This window comes from Schistocerca serialis, chromosome 2, assembly GCF_023864345.2.
Source record: "Schistocerca serialis cubense isolate TAMUIC-IGC-003099 chromosome 2, iqSchSeri2.2, whole genome shotgun sequence".
Classification (NCBI taxonomy): Eukaryota; Metazoa; Arthropoda; class Insecta; order Orthoptera; family Acrididae; genus Schistocerca; species Schistocerca serialis.
In genome coordinates, this window is record NC_064639.1 from 614,815,256 (window position 1) to 614,836,032 (window position 20,777).

At 41.4% G+C, this 20,777-nt stretch overlaps 1 protein-coding gene across 1 annotated transcript in view; it reads right to left on the reverse strand.

Moving 5' to 3' along the window:
- Positions 1-2,425: 2,425 nt before the first annotated feature.
- LOC126455644 (cytochrome b5-related protein-like) overlaps positions 2,426-20,777 on the reverse strand; it is a 117,442-nt gene continuing 99,090 nt past the window's right edge. Inside the window, exons 4-7 of the mRNA XM_050091411.1 lie at positions 13,969-14,156; positions 13,699-13,890; positions 13,379-13,600; positions 2,426-3,345 (exon numbers count right to left, since the gene is read on the reverse strand). Coding sequence (XP_049947368.1) covers positions 3,054-3,345; positions 13,379-13,600; positions 13,699-13,890; positions 13,969-14,156 — 894 coding nt within the window. The 3' untranslated portion in view covers positions 2,426-3,053. The remainder of the gene's footprint in view (positions 3,346-13,378; positions 13,601-13,698; positions 13,891-13,968; positions 14,157-20,777) is intronic.

The window sequence follows — 20,777 nt, forward strand, 5'->3', positions numbered from 1 at the left end:
CGCGTTGAGTCTGTTTCCTTGTCTATTGTTTAAAAAGGAGTCCTGATACTGCTGTAAAGTTACTTAAGAAATTACCTGCAAAGGTAAGGAAAAAATCGAGAATCCTTAAAAAGGCCAAAGAAAATTAAAATCGTATCTTCTCTGCTACTTGTGTAAGTTGTTTGCTTATGTATATAAGCTGTTTGCTTATGTAGATACAAAATTGTAGAGTCCCCTTAGGAGCTGAGAAGTTTTGCTGTTCGTTGTTAATAATTTCTCTTCCAATTAACGAAGTACACAACCAGTCGCGGCCGAACTCGCCAAGCGGTTCTAGGCGGTTCAGTCTGGAACCGCGCGACCGCTACGGTCGCAGGTTCGACTCCTGCCTCGAGCATGGGTGTGTCTGATGTCTTTAGGTTCGTTAGGCTTAAGTAGTTCTGAGTTCTAGGGGACTGATGACCTCAGATGTTAAGTCCCATAGTGCTCAGAAAAAAAATGGTTCAAATGGCTCTGAGCACTATGGGACTTAACTTCTGTGGTCATCAGTCCCCTAGAACTTAGAACTACTTAAACCTAACCAACCTAAGGACATCACACACATCCATGCCCGAGGCAGGATTCGAACCTGCGACCGTAGCAGTCGCGCGGTTCCGAACTGAGCGCCTTAACCGCGAGACCACCGCGGCCGGCATAGTGCTCAGAGCCAGCCACAACCAGTCAGGTGCCGATTTTTATTTATTTTCAGACTCGTTCAGGTTTCGATACCACTAAGGATATCTTCTTCGTGAGAACAATGAGTTACTCGGATCGCATTACGTAAAACATGTTATTTCCATCACGAGCAGAGGCGCTTAGGTGACACACAGACAATATGATTAAAATCCATTAAAACTGTAAGATTAAAAACAAATATGGCTATTTAGCAGACAAACTAGTTAGTTTGACGTTTGTCTGCTCAATAACCCCACCTGTTCTTAACTTTACAGTTTTAATGGGTTTTAATCATGTAGCCTGTATGTGACTTGAGCGCCTCAGCTCGTCATGGATGTACACGCTTTACGTAATGTAATCCAGGTAACTACTTCTGAAGAACATACCCTTAACGGTATCAAAACCTGGATCAAGCCCAAAAATAAATAAAATCGGCAACTGACTGGCTGTCTACTTTAATAATTGGAGACTTACAGTTGCTGCTAACGGCCACGTTCATGATTGACATTTCTCTTCTTACAAGATGAAGATAACTGCTTAACATGAGCGTTAATCATTGTACTGCTATGTTTCTGGTACGTATTTCCTCTAAGAGTTCTACAGATCCGAAGCATTAATACGGATGTTCTTCTTGGGTATAGCTGATTTCCCTATGATTGTTGACTGTACATAATAACTCGGTGGTAGTAGTTGGTAATTCAGATGTACTTCTGGACGCATTGGCAGCTGCTGTAAATCATGTCTCTCCCCTTGCCACTTCTGGCAGCCTCCATTTAAATTATCTTTTGTCACGAGATATGAACAACTTGCTTACCGATAGTGTAAAAACATCACATCCACTACAAATAACATTTCTTTGGATCAAGTGTACTAATTTCCAAAAAATAAAACACTTCCCTTGAACAAATAAGTAGGTTCACCAAAGTAATGTAAACGACTTAACTCAATATTAATTTGGTTCTCTCTTTTGTACACAGATCAATTCTGGCCATCAAATTTAATGCATACTTGGAAAACCTCAACTTATCTGGCATCTCGTATTCAAAACTTTATATGATGTGACAATGTAAATAGTAAATACGTATTTCTAAGCTAACACTCTGCGACTCCGTCACAGAAACCAGCATCGTTCGCCTCGCACTCCGTCGGATTCTCGTAATAGTAACCGTAAATAACCGTAAATCTGCCCATCGTGTGACGTCCCCAATTTGTAAGCTCTTGTAGGGCTACAGCCATAAACACTAAAGCATGCAGAGGAAGGACAAACAGATATGAGACTAAACAATATTAAATTAGCTGTCTCTTTCTGTCTTTTATCGTTAGGCCTCGTGAGAGCAACCAAAAACATCTTGATTATCTTCACTACCCATCATCTACCTTCCTACCCAGTTTTATCCAGCATTTATGCCAAAAAAAACGTGTTTAATGACATTACTCGTGTAAATATTAATCACGTAGTGATAAATAGACATCATCCAGTACGTTTAATATAGCTGAGGAAGATATTTTCTTCCTTTTTTTAAATTTTAAACTGGCAATATTACCCTGCAGTTACGGTCCTTTTAAGCGCAAATAAATTATCGTAGTTTAATTACACCTAATTGTTAACACAGTCTACAGAATTAGTTTCACTGCCGGTATGTCTTAATGAATGTTGACTTGCCGTATATCTCCGAAGGTCTTCATTCACGATGAAATCTGCAAAAATGAATTAATTAATTAATTAAAACACAAATAAAAATCAACAAAGCTTTATTGAAATCCCAGTGACTCATTCACAGCCGCTTCCTAAATATACGATGAAAACGTACCAGTCACTGCTCTTACTAGACACGTGAGTGGGACGATAAGAATAAATGAATAGTAAAGCTGACAAAGTAAGCATCCATTGATACTGATGAACTGCAACTAAAAGTAGGATGGCCAACTGCCTATAAGATTAAGTGTACCAATATGGATTTCCATTTTTAAGAGATGCTCGAGAACGTTACTTTACCAACACTCGAGTTGATATAGCTAGTGCTCTAGTTGACAGCACTTAACATTTTTATGTTGGTTGTAAAACATATTTACAGTTTTAACAAACGACTTGATATTTGAATCACATTATCATTACATATTTCAGTCTCACGCAATGCTTTTAGCAAATATACATTTTTTTTCATTTCTCTTTCAAACCAGGATACATTTTATAGTAATAAGGAGAAGAGAAAAGGCTGTATCGTGTCGTCGACTAAATCATCATACTAACACCCTCCATTTTTTCTTCGACAGTTACAGCTACGAAAACAACACAGTGTTACCCCAGGTAATAAAGGCGCTCTAGGGCTTTACTTAGACGACATCTTATGATTTCGGTGGTACTAGTGCTTTCCTGAACCAGGAGGAACTGTGTTGGGCTTTGTTCTCGCGACCTGTAAATATGCGCCTCGGACCAGTTCACTGAAGCTGGTATCATTGTATTCGATGCCAAACTCGGCACACGTCTTCTGGAACGCAGGGTACAGCTTGTGCAGGATCCTGTGGTCAACTGTAGGAAACAGGTGATGTAAGCCGTGATGTCCGAAGAACGTAAGCGCTAGAATATCCGAGCTGGATATCACAGGCCGGTCTCTTACAGCATCCAGCTGCTGAATACCCCAATCCAGATCAGCCCTGAAAAAGAATAATTTGGTGATGAGTGATACCAGAAACAAGACATATATCTGTCGTTAAGTAATATCAAAATTTTTCTTGTTTAGTTACATTTAATGTTACAAATTGCGCAAAAATATCATTACGCCTGTAAAGGCTGAAGTCGGAATTTTAATTACCACCATAAATCTCTATAGGACTACAAACTACACTTACAAAATTTCGTTGATTACCACTACTAAAATTAATTTGGAAAAGAGATAATTCGTATTTTTTTCGCAACTGCCACAGCACTCGACAGATATAGATATTATTTATTCGTCTTTGTATTCGTGAATCGGATGCGTAGGTAATATTGACTCGTTTACTATATAGTGATTCATTTGAAATGCCTTCCCAGTTGTAGGAATGAATTTTCGGAGGCGTTGTCGACATAAATACCGACAGCGTGTAATTGCATGAAATAATGAAGGTGTTAAGACAAAATCATCCTCTGACAGTATTTTCCTTTTGTGTACCGTGACTACAAGAGTGTTTCATAGTGCAAATGCGTTGATTATTCCGTACGTTACACGTGTTGCTTGACGTCCTTCCTCGTATTCCGTTTTCCCAATGACGGCCTTTCCTGTTCAATGACTCCAGATTATCACGACGAGAAATTGCAGAAAATCATACCAAATTACTTCATTAATGAATTTCATTTCCATCTCAAAATGGTTCAATTGGCTCTGAGCACTATGGGACTTAACTTCTGCGGTCATCAGTCCCCTAGAACTTAGAACTACTTAAACCTAACTAACCTAAGGACATCACATACATCCGAGCCCGAGGCAGGATTCGAACCTGCGACCGTAGCGGTCGCGCGGTTCCAGACTGTAGCGCTTAGAACCGCTCCGCCACTCCCGCCGGCTCACTTCCATCTCATAAGTATTCTTTAGAAAATGTTAACATCCCAAAGCGGAATGTTGTTACGCTTATTCACGGTAAGTTACTCCTAGATGACACTTCTCCACTTCTTTCGATATGTATACGAATATTGAAGCGAATAGTGTCAAACAGCTTCAAAATGAAATCCTGCGTTCACGAACTATAATGAGAGCTACTGAACTGTAAAATGTAAAAATACTAGCGGAGAAACACGTCGTTGCCCAGGTATGTATTTATAGCTGTACGTTCGCGCCGGTACCCGGCTGCGTCTGGCCTTGTGCGCGTAATGGTGCCCCTTAGGGAAATGGCAGCAAGAGAGGGGAAGAAAACCAATGTGCACTCCGTGTTCGTACCGGGGGGAGGCATTCCAGATGTGGAAAGGGTCCTTCCGGATGCCATGAAGGGTACAGGGTGCACCCATCTGCAGGTGGTCGCTATGTCGGCACCAATGATGTGTGTCGCTATGGATCGGAGGAAATCCTCTCTGGCTTCCGGCGGCTATCTGATTTGGTGAAGACTGCCAGTCTCGCTAGCGGGATGAAAGCAGAGCTCACCATCTGCAGCATCGTCGACAGGACTGACTGCGGACCTTTGGTACAGAGCCGAGTGGAGGGTCTGAATCAGAGGCTGAGACGGTTCTGCGACCATGTGGGCTGCAGATTCCTCGACTTGCGCCATAGGGTGGTGGGGTTTCGGGTTCCGCTGGATAGGTCACGAGTCCACTACACGCAACAAGCGGCTACACGGGTAGCAGGGGTTGTGTGGCGTGGGCTGGGCGGTTTTTTAGGTTAGATGGCGTTGGGCAAATACAGAAAGGGCAACAGCCTCAACGGGTGCGGGGCAAAGTCAGGACATGCGGGGACCAAGCAGCAATCGGTATTGTAATTGTCAACTGTCGAAGCTGCGTTGGTAAAGTTCCGGAACTTCAAGCGCTGATAGAAAGCACCGAAGCTGAAATCGTTATAGGTACAGAAAGCTGGCTGAAGCCAGATATAAATTCTGCCGAAATTTTTACAAAGGTACAGACGGTGTTTAGAAAGGATAGATTGCATGCAAACGGTGGTGGAGTGTTCGTCGCTGTTAGTAGTAGTTTATCCTGTAGTGAAGTAGAAGTGGATAGTTCCTGTGAATTATTATGGGTGGAGGTTACACTCAACAACCGATCTAGGTTAATAATTGGCTCCTTTTACTGACCTCCAGACTCAGCAGCATTAGTGGCAGAACAACTGAGAGAAAATTTGGAATACATTTCACATAAATTTTCTCAGTATGTTATAGTCTTAGGTGGAGATTTCAATTTACCAGATATAGACTGGGACACTCAGATGTTTAGGACGGGTGGTAGGGACAGAGCATCGAGTGACATTATACTGAGTGCACTATCCGAAAATTACCTCGAGCAATTAAACAGAGAACCGACTCGTGGAGATAACATCTTGGACCTACTGATAACAAACAGACCCGAACTTTTCGACTCTGTATGTGCAGAACAGGGAATCAGTGATGATAAGGCCGTTGCAGCATCCCTGAATATCGAAGTTAATAGGAATATAAAAAAAGGAAGGAAGGTTTATCTGTTTAGCAAGAGTAATAGAAGGCAGATTTCAGACTACCTAACAGATCAAAACGAAAATTTCTGTTCCGACACTGACAATGTTGAGTGTTTATGGAAAAAGTTCAAGGCAATCGTAAAATGCGTTTTAGACAGGTACGTGCCGAGTAAAACTGAGGGACGGGAAAAACCCACCGTGGTAAAACAACAAAGTTAGGAAACTACTGCGAAATCAAAGAGAGCTTCACTCCAAGTTTAAACGCAGCCAAAACCTCTTAGACAAACAGAAGCTAAACGATGTCAAAGTTAGCGTAAGGAGGGCTATGCGTGAAGCGTTCAGTGAATTCGAAAGTAAAATTCTATGTACCGACTTGACAGAAAATCCTAGGAAGTTCTGGTCTTACGTTAAATCAGTAAGTGGCTCGAAACAGCATATCCAGACACTCCGGGATGATGATGGCATTGAAACAGAGGATGACACGCGTAAAGCTGAAATACTAAACACCTTTTCCAAAGCTGTTTCACAGAGGAAGACCGCACTGCAGTTCCTTCTCTAAATCCTCGCACTAACGAAAAAATGGCTGACATCGAAATAAGTGTCCAAGGAATAGAAAAGCAACTGGAATCACTCAACAGAGGAAAGTCCACTGGACCTGACGGGATACCAATTCGATTCTACGCAGAGTACTCGAAAGAACTTGCCCCCCTTCTAACAGCCGTGTACCGCAAGTCTCTAGAGGAACGGATGGTTCCAAATGATTGGAAAAGAGCACAGGTAGTCCCAGTCTTCAAGAAGGGTCGTCGAGCAGATGCGCAAAACTATAGACCTATATCTCTGACGTCGATCTGTTGTAGAATTTTAGAACATGTTTTTTGCTCGAGTATAATGTCGTTTTTGGAAACCCAGAATCTACTATGTAGGAATCAACATGGTTTCCGGAAACATCGATCGTGTGAGACCCAACTCGCTATATTTGTTCATGAGACCCAGAAAATATTAGATACAGGCTCCCAAGTAGATGCTGTTTTTCTTGACTTCCGGAAGGCGTTCGATAGAGTTCCGCAATGTCGCCTGATAAACAAAGTAAGAGCCTACGGAATATCAGACCAGCTGCGTGGCTGGATTGAAGAGTTTTTAGCAAACAGAACACAGCATGTTGTTATCAATGGAGAGAAGTCTACAGACGTTAAAGTAACCTCTGGCGTGCCACAGGGGAGTGTTATGGGACCATTGCTTTTCACAATATATATAAATGACCTAGTAGATAGTGTTGGAAGTTCCATGCGGCTTTTCGCGGATGATGCTGTAGTATACAGAGAAGTTGCAGCATTAGAAAATTGACGCGAAATGCAGGAAGATCTGCAGCGGATAGGCACTTGGTGCAGGGAGTGGCAACTGTCCCTTAACATAGACAAATGTAATATATTGCGAATACATAGAAAGAAGGATCCTTTATTGTATGATTATATGATAGCGGAACAAACACTGGTAGCAGTTACTTCTGTAAAATATCTGGGAGTATGCGTGCGGAACGATTTGAAGTTGAATGATCATATAAAATTAATTGTTGGTAAGGCGGGTACCAGATTGAGATTCATTGGGAGAGTGCTTAGAAAATGTAGTCCATCAACAAAGGAGGTGGCTTACAAAACACTCGTTCGACCTATTCTTGAGTATTGCTCATCAGTGTGGGATCCGTACCAGATCGGGTTGACGGAGGAGGTAGAGAAGATCCAAAGAAGAGCGGCGCGTTTCGTCACAGGGTTATTTGGTAACCGTGATAGCGTTACAGAGATGTTTAATAAACTCAAGTGGCAGACTCTGCAAGAGAGGCGCTCTGCATCGCGGTGTAGCTTGCTCGTCAGGTTTCGAGAGGGTGCGTTTCTGGATGAGGTATCGAATATATTGCTTCCCCCTACTTATACCTCCCGAGGAGATCACGAATGTAAAATTAGAGAGATTAGAGCGCGCACGGAGGCTTTCAGACAGTCGTTCTTCCCGCGAACCATACGCGACTGGAACAGGAAAGGGAGGTAATGACAGTGGCACGTAAAGTGCCCTCCGCCACACACCGTTGGGTGGCTTGCGGAGTATAAATCTAGATGTGGATGTAGATGTAGATAATGTTTATGACGTCGTATCTTCTGAACCATGTGTCTTACAATGATATAATATTGAAGGTTCATTCATCGGTATACTTGGTTACTGTGTGCGATATTTATTGCGAATACAGTTAATAGCAAAGAAGTAATAAACTTAATAGTCATGCATAATGCCGCAGTTTTTCACGCATATCACTGCTTATGACGTTATGTCTCCTGGACTATATGCCGTACAATGATATAATATTGTACAATATCCGGATATTGCCTGCTTAATTTATTGCGAACAGAGTTAGTATCAAAGAAGTAATAAATTTAAACGTCATACACAATGCGGTAGTTCTTCATGCATTTCACTGTTTACGACGTCATATCTCTTGAGCTATGTGCGGTACAATAATATAATTTTGCGTTTATATTCAGTGCTGTATTCGCATAATGTCTGTAAATGTGTCTTGCGTACAGTTAGTAGTAAAGAAGTAACAAATTATAACGTCATGCCTCATGAGGTACTTTTACTGCATGAACAACGGAAAAATGGAAAGGGATAAACAGTTTTCATTTCATCATTTTCTAGGGGTTGTCATCGAGAAAAAATTTAGTAAATGTTTGAAATAATGTGTTAAGTTGCAAGGCTCTAAATGCTATCATTCTCAAATACTGGATGAATCAAGTCTGGTAATTCACGCGTCGCAGGCCACGCTTCTTTTTCACCCCCTACCCCTTTGACAAGTAGTGGACCTTAACCCCTCACGGCGATTGTCGCCTGACAGTAATATATATATATATATATATATATATATATATATATATATATATATATATATATATATGCACCAAGTTTAGTTGGAATCGATCCTGTGGTTTAGGAGAGAGATGGAACAATCATACAAACACACACATAAACACCATACCCATTTTTATAATATGTACGAATTCATTCGACAGTGCTTTAAGAGTACGCTCTCTTAGGTATATGAAGCTGTCCATTTGTAGGCTACACGGAGTGGTGACAACCAGTTTCAAGTCACACACAGGACACGAACTAAACTACTCGGACAGCACAGATGCAGAAATGATTAACTTTTGTAGTTATCACTTTCTGGAGACAGTGTACTTTATTTATACACTGAAGAGAAAAAAAATACGATCACCTGCTTAATAGCGCGTTGGTTCATCTTTGCACCGCAATAGCTTAGCGATTCTGCGTGGTATGGATTCGACAACTGTTTGGTAGGTGTCCAAAGGCACCGAATGTCTACGCACAGTTCATGCAATTCCCGTAAATTACGGGCCGGTGGTTTCTGAGTACAGAGATAGCGCCTGATATAGTCCCAGATGTGTCCCGTCGGGTTCAGATCAGGTGAATTTGGCGGTCAAATCATCAAGTTCTTCAAATCAATGAAGCGCATTGCCGTTGCTGTTGGCGAGGACATCAGGAAGAAGGATGGTCCGCAGTAATGTTCACCTACTCCACAGCTGTCATGGTGCTTTCGAATACTACCACAAGTCCCACGGAACCCAAAGTGATGGTCCTCCATAGCACAATACTGTCCCCACCGACTTGTGCCCGTGGCGCGGTGCATGTTTCGCACAGCCTTTCACCTAGATAATGGCATGTTCGGACACGGCCATTGACTTGTTGTAGCAAGAAACCCTTCCACTGATCCACGGTCCATCCTCTACGATCAAGCGCCCACTGCAGTAGTAACTGACTGTGTCGTTGGGTTAATATGGGAACACGTAGCATTCGTCTGCTGCCGAGTCCCATATTGAACAATGTGCGCTGAACGTTGCGCTCCGAAACAATTGTGTTTGCACTAGAATTATACTTTCTCATCTGATCTGCAAAAGATCGCCGCCCATTATGCTTTACACAGCGGACAAACCTCTGACCTCAATGCTCTGTGATGAGGCGTGGACGCCTAACACCTTGGCACTTGGTCGTGGTTTTAGCGTCCTTCAACCACTTTCCACAGACGCTCACGACAGTAGCAAGAAAACAGCCTACCAGCTTCGCCGTTTCCGAGACGTTCGTTCCAGGCGTCGGGCCGTAACAAACTGCCCTTAAATAGATTTTTCCATTTGCGGCCAGCATCGTCGTTGGAATGGTTCATCATTCGACTGTGCTCAGCTTATATATAGTCCGTTAATATCGGAAAACGTACAGATTCACGGAATAATGTACGTACATACCTGAGATGACACAAGACTACATTGAAATAAAACCGGCCAGCAGATGGCGCTGGACAGCAACACATCAGTAACTCCGCACGAGAATCGAGTATAAAATGAGCTACAGTGAGAGAGGGAGACAGATATGCCAGCAATCGCGGTATGTCGACTTTACCAGAAGAGGCACTGTTAGTGAAGCTTTACTATCAGAATGGAGAATCTGCCACTGCAGCTTTAAGATCCTGTCATCGCCGTAAGAAGAGTATTCGAACAGGTAGAAGTCCTGTGACAAATGTCATTGTGAGGAAAATGATAACGAAGTTCGAAGTTTGTTTAGACATACGGCCTCGCAGTCTACTGCTGCTCGAACACTTACGGAATAAATCGAGACTTTAACGGTTTCATGTTCGTATGGTCAAATCAGCGCTCGTGAATTTGCACGTCACTCCAGTAGCCCACGCACTAGTGTTTGGAGAGCACTAACGCGTACCCTCCAATATTATACGTAAGAAAATCCAGCGTCATCACGAACTCTTAGCCAACGATTCTGCAAGGCGGAGAGCATTTGGGTGGGGAAGATGACAACTGGTTGTCTAAAGTGTTGTGGATCGACCGAAGCCCATTTCCAAGGGTCTGTCAACATCCACAACACAGAATCTGGGCTACCGAAAGTCCTGTAACTATCGTGGAAACCCCATTGCATGACGAGAAGTTCAGTGTTTGGTGTGAATTTATCACATCAGTCGTGGTTGGACCGTTTCTCTTCGAGGAACTGTGGGTGTCATTCTCAAATTGTCAGCGTGACGGGTGCAAGGTACGCCGGTATGTTATAGAATCGCATTGTCCCTAGCCTGGCTGATAAACACCTGCTGGAAGGTACGACTTTTATGTAGGATGGCTGGTACACGTGTGAAAAATTTCTCCCGCGTATCTTTTGGTGAGGATCGCATGCTGAGCCCCCACTTCCGTCGTGCTTGGTCTCCCAGATCAGCAGACCTCAATCCGGGTGATTATTATTGGTTGCGGGGTTACCTGAAGGCGCAAGTCTACTGCGATCGTCCGATCTCATTAGGGATGCTAAAGGCCAAGTTCCGACAAAATTTCTCAACCATACTTAGTGATGTGATGTGATGTACAGTGCTGTTCACAACATCATCACTCGACTACAGGTGTTGTTGATGAATGGCGGCCGGTAGGTTGAGTATTTGTTATAAATAACATTGCTTTGATAAAAATCAATCGTTGTGCTAATTACCGCTTTTGCATCATAAGAAGCGCCATCTGTCGATCATTTTGTGCAATTTTTTGTTTCAATAAAGCCCTATGTCATTACAAGCATGTGTGTCAATTTTTACCTCTCTACCTACATATTCCGTGAAGTCACTACAGTCGACATAATCGTCCTGAGAGATTCAGCAAATGTTTGGACGATTAAGGTAATTCACATTTATTGTTCCGTCTCAGTTGTTCACTTTTTTGTTTGATTACATGTTTCGAGCAATCTGGATAATCTTCAGATCTGAAACAAAGCAAAACTAAATATGTATTAACTAATATTTTACAATGAATAGACAAGACAAGATAACCCCCCTTCCGTAATTTTACGATCTTCATTTTCCTGACTGTTTACAAATGGTGCAAATAGTTCTGAGCACTATGCGACTTAACTTCTGAGGTCATCAGTCGCCTAGAACTTAGAACTAATTAAACCTAACTAACCTAAGGACATCACACACATCCATGCCCGAGGCAGGATTCGAACCTGCGACCGTAGCGGTCGCTCGGCTCCAGACTGTAGCGCCCAGAACCGCACGGCCACTCCGGCCGGCGACTGTTTACACATCCATTGTTCTGGGCCTATACTTCTAATACTTTAGCTGAAAAAATTGTTATACAATTTTATTTTTAGATTTTCAGACCAAGAACTTGTGACTTTATAATTTTAAAGCTGCACCCTTTGGATATCTTTAAATATACATTCAGTTTTCGCTGCTTTATTTCCACTTTTATAATCTATTGTTTTATCCCTTTTTACAGTTTAACGCATCCACTCTGGTATCTTAACAGAAGGTTTTTTACGTTACTGACGTTTTGCAACTTTAGTTAAGACCCTGTCTTGTTAAACTCATAGCATCCCTGCCACTATCCCTCCCTCCCTAATTCCCCCGTCCCTCGCCTTCCCAATCCCCCTTCCCTCCATTTCGTAATTTCACTGGTTTATGCCATTTACATTTTACATATCCATTGTTCTGCACTATAAGTCTTTCGACGAGAATTTTCAAATAATTATAAGTTCTATAATTATAGCACGATCTTTTTTGTTAAATTCATGTCATCCCCACCACCCACCTACCCTGCTTCCTCTCCCTGCCTCAGTCAGTTTCACTCCATTTCCCCTTCTCCCTAACTCTAACATATACCTGTTCAAAACACTGGCCGTAGTTGCAAAACACAGCACTTTAGTGTGTGGTTCTGAGTAGACAAGACGGGTTGCTCACGCAACTACTTAGGAAAATTCTACGGTTGTGAACCATTCTTTTCTTTTCTACTTATTGCAAGATATTAGACTCTACATATTTGGTTTTAAATCTGAAGATGATCCACACTGATCGAAACATGCAATCTAACTAAAAAAATGTTCAGCTGAGACGGAACAATAAATGAGAATTATCTTAATTCCTTGAAGTATTAGATTTTCAAATGTTAACGGCATTTTACGTTACCAAGCACTTTCGTTAGCGTGTCACTTGGCTGCAACGCCACCAAGCGTTACTGAATCTCAGGCCGAGCAATGATTGTTAGCGTCCAAGCAACTATTATCCGTCCTATGATCAAACAGTGATCTCTTGCAAAGAATTCCAGAAATACGCTACTTACTAGTTCGTATTGTTTCTCATTCAATGCCGTTTCTCTGTCTGATACAACGAAGGTGTACAAATCCGTCTAACGAACTTAGTGCATACCGCCAAAGAGACAGGTAAATGACAAAATAGAAAGGTAGCTCTAGTATGACTGTGTCTAGTTTGTCAGAAAAACGCACGCGTGTATTTATAACTAGCATCCCCCTCTTGTCTTTACATTTGTTAGCATCTGAGGATGGAGCTCTACTGCTCTGAAGCCCGCCATGTAGTTAGACAAATAAATTCTCATTACAACTGAAGCGGATTCTTACTTTACGAATATTCCTGTGGACCGCTTCTCTGCTTGTGGCTGGTTGTATCCTACAACAAGCTCTACTGTAACCCATTAAAAAAAATTCCGTCAGTATAAAGCGATGCACCCTGCCAGAAGACTTACCGTGGAGTATCTCCATCGTGGAAGATCAATGGATGGTGATGAGCTGCAGTAAGTCCGATAAAAACGAAAAACAGACTTCCACAAACTGTAATATACGTCCACATGTAAAGCGCTTCCAGCAATGATGCCCCAGCAATGAAGACCATTGACGCAGGTATTATCAGTGGGATAAGGTCTGATTTCCTCATTTCAAGTTTGCTGCCTCTAAATCTGTCAACCACCCTGAAAAACGATAGCATGTACCGGTGCCTATAGTACTAGAGTACAATTCATATACAGTAAATATGTAGTTTGCTGCCACGTTCATTCTCATGACTCACCTGGATATACAGCAAACATGGAAACTAATCGCCCCCACGATAGGAGAATAAATCCAACTGACATAACGAGTAAAAAAGTTCTTCTCTTCAAATGGTAAGAATTTGAACCATGGTTCAAACATGGATACCTCGAGATCGAGAAGAGTGTTGGTGTACAAATGGTGGCTCAGTACGTGACTGATACGCCAATCTCTGAAAAACACAGTAGCAGAAGGTAAGATGTATCGATTAACGTACTGGGTTTATTCGATGCACAGGTGGCCCTAGTACCTGGATGACATCATCGAGAAGTCGAAGTAGTACATTCGCAGGTTGTCCTTGAGATGCGTGAAGTTGTGGGCGCAGATGGCGGTGAAGGCGAGCAGCAGGCCCGCCAACATGGCCACCGCGAAACTGTGTGTCCAGGCGGCCACGACGCTCAGCGCAAGCATTGACGTCACCAGCGAGTCGGCCAATATCTGAGAAACAAGCAGCCGTGTTAGCCTATGAAAAAACTCGTATTTGCTGGCTAGCAAACAGACGAACACGGAGACCTCATCCACAGTTTCAAATCCACCCTAATGTCAAAAAGTTGTAACTGCAAAAGTTATCTAACAAAATACACTACTGGCCATTAAAATTGCTACACCAAGAAGAAATGCACATGATAAACGGGTATTCGTTGGACATATATATTATACTAGAACTGACATGTGATTACATTTTCACACAATTTGGGTGCATAGATCCTGAGAAATCATAGATCCTTACACGAGGCATCACAACAATGTTTCACCAGGCAACGCCGGTCAACTACCGTTTGTGTATGAGAAATCGGTTGGAAACTTTCCTCATGTCAGCACGTTGTAGGTGTTGCCACCGGCACCAACCTTGTGTGAATGCTCTGAAAAGCTAATCATTTGCATATTACAGCATCTTTTTCCTGTCGGTTAAATTTCGTGTCTGTAGCACGTCATCTTCGTGGTGTAGCAATTTTAATGGCCAGTAGTGTATCACAGTCTTCTAGATGCATCCATATATGTTTTCTTGAAAGTAATCCACGGAAAGTAATTCAACGAGCTAATATTGAAGTGTTGCTTAAAAAAGTGGGTGTGGCAGGAATATCGCGTCACACATTTAATTATTTTTCAACCACTTTGGATGTGATTCATAATTGAAACTTTGGGAACTTATTCTCCATAAGTTCTACTAATGAATAAAAAATGAAAACTAACATTTTCGGTTAATTTCATGAACGTTCCCCCTTAAAATTAGTCGAGTATGTATCGATATTTTTACATGCTACCGGGTTCTGCCACGAAAATTAGTCTCTCTATAAGTGTCACAACAAAATATAAAATACAGTCTTATTCTCACTTTTGTTTTCATTAAATCAATGTAACATCACTTATGAGAGAAGCCCCTTATATTTATTTAATTTACTAACCTGTATTATGTTGAATTTATGACTTCGAATAATATCCGTACGCCCATAATATTTTCATAGTATTTTTTCGTGAAAAACATGGTCTAATTTTGATGTGTGTTAAATATTAAAAGCGGAAGTTTAGCCATTCAACGGAAGTTCTGGATGCTTCTAGCACAATATGTAATTGATATACACTGTAATTCTGGAAACAAAATCCAGGACCAATTTTTACTTTCGTTAAGGTTATCAACTCAATCTGCCGCCCAGATGCTGATGCCAACTGCAAGATAAGTAACCTATTCTTCGTTATACAGTTTTCCTCATAGATTTTCTCTATATATATTGCTAAATAGTGTTGGTCACTAACATGCAATAAATTTAGACTTCTAATATACACCAATAAACACTAATTGGGAACATCATAAAGGAAGACCCAGAAAAGTCTCATCTGTGTACCTCTGGGCGTTAACATCATTATTGCGATCAAGGACGTAGATGTGGCTATCTTTTGTTAAACATGAAACATTAAAGCAACATATGAAAATATACAGACTATGCTGATGTTACTTAAAGAAAACAGAAAACCCTCACCATAGATGGATACAACAAAAACTGAAACAAATCTACTCTCGGAGTTGTTGCTGTTATGGTCTTCAGTCCAGAGACTGGTTTGATGCAGCTCTCCATGCTACTCTAACTTGTGCAAGTCTCTTCATTTCTGAGTAAATACTGCAACCTACATCCTTCTGTATCTGCTTAGTGTATTCATTTCTTGGTCTCCCCCTATGATTTTTACCCTCCACGCTTCCCTCCAATACTAAATTGGTGATTCCTTGATGCCTCAGAACATGTCCTACCAACCGATCCCTCCTTCTTGTCAAGTTGTGCCACCAATACCTCTTCTCCCCAATTCTATTCAATACCTCCTCATTAGTTACGTGATCTACCCATCTAATCTTCAGCATTCTTCTGTAGCACCACATTCCGAAAGCTTCTATTCTCTTCTTGTCTAAATTATTTATCGTCCATGTTTCACTACCATACATGGCTACACTCAATACAAATACTTTCAGGAAAGACTTCCTCACACTTAAATCTATACTCGATGTTAACAAATTTCTGTTCTTCAGAAACGCTTTCCTTGCCATTGCCGGTCTACATTTTATACCCTCTCTACTTCGACCATCATCAGTTACTTTGCTCCCCAAATAGCAAAACCCATCTACTACTTTAAATGTCTCATTTCCTAATATAATTCCGTCAGCATCACCTGATTTAATGCGATTTCATTCCATTATCCTCGTTTTGTTTTTGTTGATGTTCATCTTATAGCCTCCTTTCAAGACAATGTCCATTCCGTTCAACTGCTCTTCCAAGTCCTTTGCTGTCTCTGACAGAATTACAATGTCATCGGCAAACCTCAAAGTTTTTGTTTCTTCTCCATGTATTTTAATTCGTACTCCAAATTTTTCTTTTGTTTCCTTTACTGCTTGCTCAGTATGCAGATTGAATAACATCGGAGATAGGTTACAACTTGCTCAGTATGCAGATTGAATAACATCGGGGATAGGCTACAACTCTGTCTCACTCCCTTCTCAACCACTGCTTCCCTTTCATGCCTCTCGGCTCTTATAACTGCCGTCTGGTTTCTGTACAACCTTCTTTCATGATTCTTAAACCAAGTGTTAGCCATGATTAACTTATGCTCTGTACAAAATCCTATCACGCGGCTTCCTCTTTCATTCCTTATCCCATTCCATATTCACCTACTACTTTTCCTTCCCTTCCTTTTCCTACTATCGAATTCCAGTCCCCCTTTACTATTAAATTTTCGTCTCCCTTCACTATCTGAATAATTTAGATTTCTTCAATCTCTTCATCATCTGCGGAGCTAGCTCGCATAAAAACTTGTACTACTGTGGTAGGCGTGGGCTTCGTATCTATCTTGACTACAAAAATGCGTTCACTTTATTGTTTGTAGTATCTTACCCGCGCTCCTATTTTTTATTCATTATTAAATCTACTCCTGCATTTACCCCTATTCGATTTTGTATTTATAACCCAGTACTCACCTAACCAGAACTCTTGTTTCTCCTGCCACCGACCTTCACTAATTCCCACTATATCCAACTTCAACCTATCCATTTCCGTTTTTAAATTTTCTAAACTACCTGCCCGATTAAGGGGTCTGACATTTCACACTCCTATCCATACAACCCCAGTTTTCTTTCTCCTGATAACAACGTCTTCCTGTGTAGCCTTCGCCCGGAAATCCGAATATAGGACTATTTCACCTCCGGAATATTTTACCCAATAGGATGCCGTCATCATTTTAACCATACAGTAAAGTTGCATGCCCTCGGGAAAAATTATGGCTGTAGTTTCCCTTTGCTTTCAGCCATCCGCAGTACCAGCACAGTAAGGCCATTTTGGTTAATGTTAGAAGGCCAGATCGGTCAGTCATCGATACTGTTGCCCCTTCAACTACTGAAAATGTTGCTGCCCCCCGTTTGTCTGGCCTCTCAGCAGATACCCCTCCGTTGTGGTTGCACCTACGGTACGGCTTCCTGTATCGCTGAGGCACGCAAGCCTCCCCAGCAAACGGCAAGGTCCATGGTTCATGGGGAGGGGGGGGGGGGGGAGGCCCTCAAAGACATATGGTGAAACTACATGATCTGTTATTACCCCACCCATCCCTCAAAACAGTGAGGCGTCTGCAGGACATCCAGTTTCTCCGTCAATACGGTTTGCAGGTCCGAAAGTGTCCGAGGTAGAAGTATCACCTGTCCAACAGTACCTGCAGGCGCTCCAATCGCGTAATGCCCCCTTCTTCAGTCTCTCAGCACTGTGGCTAAGAACGTTGTCGCTCACATAAATGAAAGCTGCCACTCCACCGTGGAAGAGTCCAACATATCCCTCCTCAGTTTCGGAAGAATATCATTCTTCTGTGATCGACCCCGCTTACAAGAAACGCGGTGATGTACTTACAGTGATCATTATACCCTCTTACAGCATGAATCTACAACCACAGTAATTGACACATAATGTTACATTTAGGCAACTCCAAGCACGGATCAATCGGAGGACAGTATCCCTGCCCTTTCCCATTGATCCTAATCGCAATCAATGCTGCATTATGGCACATCGGTGGGTGAGAAGCATTGGATTGGCGCACACCGCATGCGCATTCTAGCTTGTAGAACGGCATCGTGCAGGTTTCACTAGGTGCTTCTTAAAAAAGTGGGGGCGCCTGAAGTCTGGAGCAGTTTGTACAAAAGAAGCGGATTTGTTCCTTTACGCCAAATATGTAATTAATTGTCCTCTGTTTCTTTCAAACCCTTCGCGACCTTCTAATATATACATGCACAGTTGTTCCTCCAATAGCAAAAATAGCAAGCAGAGAAATTTCTCCCCACACATGTTTCTTATTATCAACTATCGAAAACAATAATGACTGGGAAACTCTACAGTGATTGATTAATCTACATAGAGTATTGATTGCCTTGTGGTCCTGCTAGGTCATTGTGTATGTTGATCAATGTAGTTCGCGACGACTACAATGAAAATTGTTCCTCAAATTTTAATTGTTATTTTATGGGTTCTTCCTGATCACTCGTTATCGTTAAAATTTAATCTGTCCAGTTATACTCAGTGTTTGTATTTTGCTGAGTATTTTAAAGTTCAAAAGACTGTGACTGCCTCTTGCAAAGTATAGTTAAATGGAAAATAAGATACAGATTGTACGAAATAATAAAAGAGATAGTAAAAGGCAATACAGATGGGCTCTTATTTGAGAGCTTCACAACAAACAAAAAGTAATTTTGGTATCCGGATGCATCCAAGTTTTGCTAAACGATCCAGTAGAACACGTCCTATCGTACTTTTTGTGGCGTAGTTTGTTCACCCCTTCAAATGTGATAAAGTTTCAAGAGCTAATAACTTCTTCTTTCAAGCTCTTTCAAGCGTGTCTAAATAAATAACCCAGATATTCCGATGAGTTGAACATGGAGGCCATAACATTGCACCACATGGATCGTTCCACTTTACTGGAAATATTGTTACTTAAATACTACTTTCTGCATTTTCCAGAATGTTCTGGAAACGTAATCAGCACCAAACATGGAGTGAAGAGTTGTTGGCTTCTGTCTCGGGTTCTTCGGCCGAAATTTGTTTGACGATTTTTCTGATGACATCGCCAAAGCTTCACCCTTCATTGCTAGTGGTTTTTTCTGCGGTGGTTTCTTCGTTATCTAGTATCTACATTAGAAATGAGAGATCAATTAAAGAAGAAAACTTGACGCAACACCGGAAATCAATGCTCCAGAAGTGGAAAAATGTTATTATGTGAATGGTGTGACCCAGCTCGTCGCAGTAAGCTTACTAGGAATTGCTGTCACACGATCATATACATAGCGTTGCAGTAATCAAGGAAAATTTTGAAAATCAATGTTTGTACTGTTCTTCAGAGGCAGAATTTAAAATACTGAACACAAGACGGAGACTTCTGGTGCAGCTCAGGGAAATATGTTTGGTTGTTTAGTTGGGGGGAGGGGATCAAAAAGCGAGGTCATCGGTCCCATCGGGTTAGGGAAGGAAGTCGGCAGTGCCCTTTCAAAGGAACCATCCCAGTATTTGCTTGAACCGATTTGGTGAAATCACGGAAAACCTAAATCAGGATGGTCGAACGCGGGTTTCAACCGTCGTCCTCCCGAATACGAGTCCAGTGTGAGTATGTTTGGACTGCTGCCGCCTACACTTACAATTTGTGATGAGTGAACCCACGTCTGATGTGCGCTGGGAACGACAGTGTGCACACCACAGTATACGCCATATCTCCGATCTTCTTGACAACATTTAAGTTTGTCAACGCTCTATACTCACGCACTATTCTTAGATATCAGCATAACCATAAGAAAGAGCAGTATTTTAAAGAAAGAGAGGACGCAGAATATTATCTTGGACGTAGAGATTTAACGACAGCCACAGATGTAACTTTAGGAATGTCCCCCGGGAAATATATCGAGATTGTTTCTGTTCATCTTGCCAGATAATGTTAACAGTAACCTCAGTTTTTTGCAGACGATGCAGTTATCTGTATTGGATTACCATCTGAAAAAGCTGCAGAAATATTCAGTCAGATTTTGACAACATTTCCAATTGCCCTTCTCCACCATCCCTGAAAGTTTGTAACATCATTACGCAATCGCGTACTGTTAATCAAAAACTAAACAACAGTATTTCCAAATATTAACCCTTCAATTAATTGGTTTCCACTGTGAGCTTGTTTGCATAATCATATTAATATACCGGGTGATCAAAAAGTCAGTATAAATTTGAAAACTGAATAAATCATGAAATAATGTAGATAGAGAGGTACCAATTGACACACATGCTTGGAATGACATGGGGTATTATTAGAACCATAAAAATACAAATGTTCAAAAAATGTCCGACAGATGGCGCTTCATCTGATCAGAATAGCAGTAATTAGTATAACAAAGTAAGACAAAGTAGAGATGATGTTCTTTATAGGAAATGCTCAATATGTCCACCATCATACTGTAACGTCTAGTAAGAAACAAAAACAACATATTATGTAGTAACGAGAAAATTATATGTATCATATTGTGTTATTGTATAAAATTATGTATTTTTTTTTATTATTTATTTT